We start from the raw sequence: 4,805 nt of genomic DNA, 5'->3' as shown, positions 1-4,805 counted from the left end.
GTTAAAAGATATTGAAAGAGAAAAGCCTTGGGGGGCAGAGAGAGAAAATAACATAACGAGGTTGATTTGCACAGTTACAATGGTATAGTTGTCTCTTTGCTTATTAAAATATGACTCTGAATGCAGTTGTTGTTTTTTTTACACACATTTTGTTATACTGATATTCTAAATAGCATTTAAATCCTTAAGAGAAGTACAGAGAAAAAACAAAAACAAAACCCAAAAAACAAAGTACACATGACCCTTAATAAATATCCTTTTGCTAACCAAATAGAATATAAAACCTTTCGAGAATTGCTGCACTTGTTTCAAATATCAGAACAACTTTCCAGTCCAACCGGACAGAAGTGTTCTGGTCTGGGATCCACAGACAGGTCCAATTTTTAGAGGAGGTATTACCAATTACTTTTATTATATTTTTATGATATCATATCTATTTAAACTGACAACTTAAAACAAATCAAACAAACAAACACAAAACATATAACAAGACAACACAAACAGACAAGACATTTTTGCCATGGCTGTGATGAGTAAGATGCTGCTGATGGTAGTGAGGCCTCATGGTTTGTCGGTCGCCTTTGACTACACTGTGGTTTCTGCAAAAGAAAACAAACACACACAAACCTGCCAAGGAAAACTCCTTGCAGTGGCTGATTATTCATATTTTTTGTGAAACAAATCACCTTGTGCACAGAGAGGAGGAAGGCCCTCCTACCTGTTAGCTCATTATTCTAGAGGCTACAGCATTTATCCAAGGAGCAGGACCAAGCCAAGTCTTCAAGAGGAGGTTAGATAAGTAGTCTTCAAGAGGAGGTTAGATAAGCATCTAGCTGGGGTCATCTGGACCCAGCCCTCTTTCCTGCCTATGCAGGGGTCGGACTCGATGATCTATTGAGGTCCCTTCCAACCCTAACATCTATGAATCTATGAATCTAAGGTTCTAGGCCTCCTCCAAAGGAGGGTGGAATTTGTATCTCATGCTTCCTTGCAAATTACTCAGACTACCAGGCCATGAGCCAAGCAGTGTCCGGGCCCTCTTCATCCCTCCTCGAGACTGGGCCCCCCTGGCTTGATTAGAGCACTTCGCTGAGAAACAGAAAATACAGGTTCAACCCCCTCTCTTGGTGAGCAAAGCCTGGGTCTCCCACTCCTTGGGCCAGTACCTTCATCACTGAAATTAAGGTTAAAGGTAGGAGAGTCCTTCTTTGGCCCCCTCCCCTGTTCTTTATGGTTTTTCTCCAATCAAAATTTCAGAATGTGCCCAGCCTTCTGTATGTGTTTGGATGATTCTGTTTCCCTGTGCAGCTGCCTGGGCACAAGGCAGCCCCACTGAACATGGTCAGTAAGCTAGCATGGACTTTGTTGAAATATAAACTGTGTATAAATACCCCAGACTACAGTAACATGACTACCTACATACCATTTAGATGCATAAAGTGAAACAGGATTTAGCCCTACTTACATTAGAAGAAAAATGGACATAGTCTCTATTAAGAATACTGAATCCTACTCATCTCCTTTTTCTAGACCTGACAATCCACAAGCTTTGCTGCTACCTTACCTACTGTGTTTGGTAGCAATAGGAATATTTCTGAAGCCTTGGCAGGGGGGAGTTGTATACAGCACTATCATAAATTTCTCAAAAAGATCTTCCCTTTTCATTAAATATTTAAAATTACCCTTCTTTATAAATTGCTTTTATATTTTTGGTTGAAAAATTCTACATAAAGTCTAATCTAATGCTCATTGAAAGCCATGGGAAGGCCTCCACTGACTTCAGTGGATGTTCATCAGAACCTGGAAGAGCTATGTATTCTTATTTTTTAATCGAACATGAATGGTATTATATAGCTACTTTAAATAATGATCATTGGGCTAGATCCACAAAAGTAGCTGCAGTAGCTTCCTGCCTATGATAACCCACTGCACCTAGGTATCCTGTACAATACATAGGGACAGCTCTGTGCCTAAGAAGGGGATAAACAGAAGTCAGCCCTGTAAGGGGGAAGATGCCTAAACTAGCCATTAGAAAATGCCAAGGAGAAGATTATGTCTTATGCCCCAGCTCCCAAAAAAAGAGTGAGACACCCAGCTCCAGGTTAATGAGAGTTATCTGTATTCACTGAAGATTCACAGTTCTGAACGCCACCACCCCCTCCCCACCCTCAAGAGTTTGGCATCTGAATCACCCCTAAATCACAAAATGCTGTTGGAGGAGGCGGCACCATTCTCCTTTTGCACAATCTAGTAGGGGAGCAAACACCCAGGATGCGGGATATGAGAAGGTATATGAGCAGGGCTGAATTTATATTCTCAAAGAGAGTGGCATATCCACCAAGTAGCTATATGTTCTACAGTATAATTATCTCAGTTCCTTTTGTTGAAGCTGCTCCACTTCCCATGGAATATTTAAATTTTCACTAAGAGAGATGAAGAAAGCATGACATCATGTTTGCTGGTTAAGACACTCCCTACTCCAACAAATATTTAATATAAATATTGACTGGCACAGGGACTGGAGTTCAGGTCTCTCTGTTCCCTATGAGTGCTCTGTGGATTATAGAGTTATATATTCTCTCTTTGTAGTGATTTTTTTTTATTTAATGTAAAGTGAATCATTCCATGATCATTTAAATAAGTCTGTATTGATGCAATAACAACAGAAGCGGCAGCCCCAAATAAAACAAAAAAACAAGGATTTAGGCATCCTCTAATACAGTGAAGACCATCTTTCTGGCAGGCATACCACAAAATAGCCCTGCACCCTTCTTGAGTGCCACTCTAGTTCCTTTCCCCTGCCTAATTGGCTACTCTGTTTCCTGCCCTATGGTCCCTGCCTGACCTGCTGTTCTGCTTTCTGGTTCCTGTCCTATCTTCCTCTGTGCTATCTGTCCCCTCTGTGTTCTGCTGTGTGCCACACAAAGGCTGCCCACACCACTTATAGCACATGTGTCATATGTTTGTTGGCCATCCCTGCTCTAATACATTTCAACTGCATAAAAGCTGCTTTAAAAAAACAGGATGGGGGGCAATATCCCTGGACAATTACTTCCAAAATGTTCAGCCAACAAAGCAAAGATATTTTCCAAAATTAGGAAAAAACTTTGAAGTACATACTAGATTCCCAGCTCCTTCAATACACATCCCCAAAATGAAGGAAAGGAGAAACCAGGAAACATATTTAAAGCTCTAGTAATAACTTACTCCAACAATAAATTCACTTTGGTGGTATTGCAAGCAGGAGATAGAATAAAATCAAATATAGACTACAACTCAGAACTAAAAGTGCTTTGCTGTCAGGTCTGAAACAGAGAGAAAAATCTTCATTTCAAGTCCATCAGGCCAAGGAGACTCAGGGGAAAAGAGACTACTAAGGAAGGAAATATGTTAACTTTAAATAAATAAGCCAATTGCTGTTCAGAAAGTAACAGCAGTGGGAATCACAAAACTATTTTTGGTGCCCCTAGTTTAGATATGAATTGTCTCAACAGTGGCTTACCTGCTGCTCCTCCCAGTACTCAGGGCACCATCCCTTCGGCTCCTCTTCCCAGCACACAAGATCAGCAGGATGATGATTCACCAGCTCCTCCCTCTAACACGCAAGTTCAGCAAGGTGACAGTTCTCTGGCTCCTTCATCTCCTATGCTGCAAGCTCAGCAGGGCAGTTTCAAACCAGCTCCTTCCAGCACAGAGTCTCACCAAGGCAGAAGTTCTCCGGCTTTTGGTTCCAACCAGAGTTACAGACAGGATCTCAGGAACTCAGACAAGGAGTAAAAGTAAGCCCTTGCAGCACGGCAGAAAGGCCATGGATACTGGGGACACTAAAAAGCAGGTAGGCAGTAATGATACTTAATGGTGTGTTCAGATGCTTGCAACAGTAAGCTAGGATACTGCAAGTGGTTAGAGGTTTTGGAACAATTTTCTGATGCTTGATGAAATTCCCACAGTATAGAAAAAATTCAAGGCACTTCAATATATTCAGATAAGAAATTATTAAATATGTGCATGTTATACTGTAGTTCAGAACATAACTTGTTCCAAAATAAAACAAAGGTTCCCCTGTAGTCAAATAAAAGGCACATTATTTAAGAGAAATATAAATTCAAGAAAAATGTTATGTCCTTGCATTCACATGGATAACAAATGAAAAGCCTGCTATAGGTATCTTTAGTCTTTCAAACAGAAATTTTCTTTATTATGATATAAAGGGACACAGAGAGATTTGAAACATGATCAGTAAATAAAATGCAGGTTGTATCCAATAAAGTGTTAGGCTGACGTAGGGCAAGAAAACAAGACCTCAGTGATGCTGTTGAATTGGCAAGCAGGTTGTAGTTTGGGGAAATGCAACTGCCCTACAAAGGGAGGAATGGGAGAAGGAGAAGAAAAGTCTCTTTTTTGCCCCAAAGGAGTTGGGAAGGTTCCTTTTGGCTTGTAGGCCTATTATAACCTGGGATACAATTTCTCTAGAGAGAGCGTGGAGAGAAAGATCATCTGGACTCTGAGAAGAACTGGAGCAGGGTGAGAGAGCCCATAGTGAGCAGAGGGAGGGAGCTGTGGCAGGCACTGCAAGTAGCCTAAGGGTAGCCTTTTTAGAGATGCTTTTTTGCAGGTGATAGGCTAAGCCTGTTTTCTGTAATACCAGCTCCCTGGAATAAGTATTTTAAAACTTCAGACCACCCTGGTCTAAATAGGACTGTAGGTGGGCAAGAATAGAAGCAAGGGTCCCTTTTATCTCAGGGGAGAGAGTGTAGGTCCCAGACATTTCTGGGGGGCCACAGTCATGGTTTCTTGAGGCCTCT

General features: G+C 41.2%; 1 protein-coding gene across 2 annotated transcripts in view; it reads left to right on the top strand.

The window, feature by feature from the left end:
- The window catches only part of BEND6 (BEN domain containing 6), a 23,902-nt gene extending 19,356 nt beyond the window's left edge, over positions 1 to 4,546 (top strand). The window contains exon 9 of one of the 2 annotated variants that reach the window (XM_025204490.1): positions 3,495 to 4,546. In XM_025204490.1, coding sequence (XP_025060275.1) covers positions 3,495 to 3,777 — 283 coding nt within the window. In that variant the 3' untranslated portion in view covers positions 3,778 to 4,546. Of the gene's footprint in view, positions 1 to 3,470 lie in introns of both variants that reach the window. The other variant, XM_025204489.1, reaches the window with a different exon arrangement.
- Positions 4,547 to 4,805: the final 259 nt, after the last annotated feature.

This window comes from Alligator sinensis, unplaced genomic scaffold (assembly GCF_000455745.1).
Source record: "Alligator sinensis unplaced genomic scaffold, ASM45574v1 scaffold482_1, whole genome shotgun sequence".
In the NCBI taxonomy this organism is placed as follows: Eukaryota; Metazoa; Chordata; order Crocodylia; family Alligatoridae; genus Alligator; species Alligator sinensis.
This window is presented reverse-complemented; position numbering and strand designations above follow the sequence as displayed.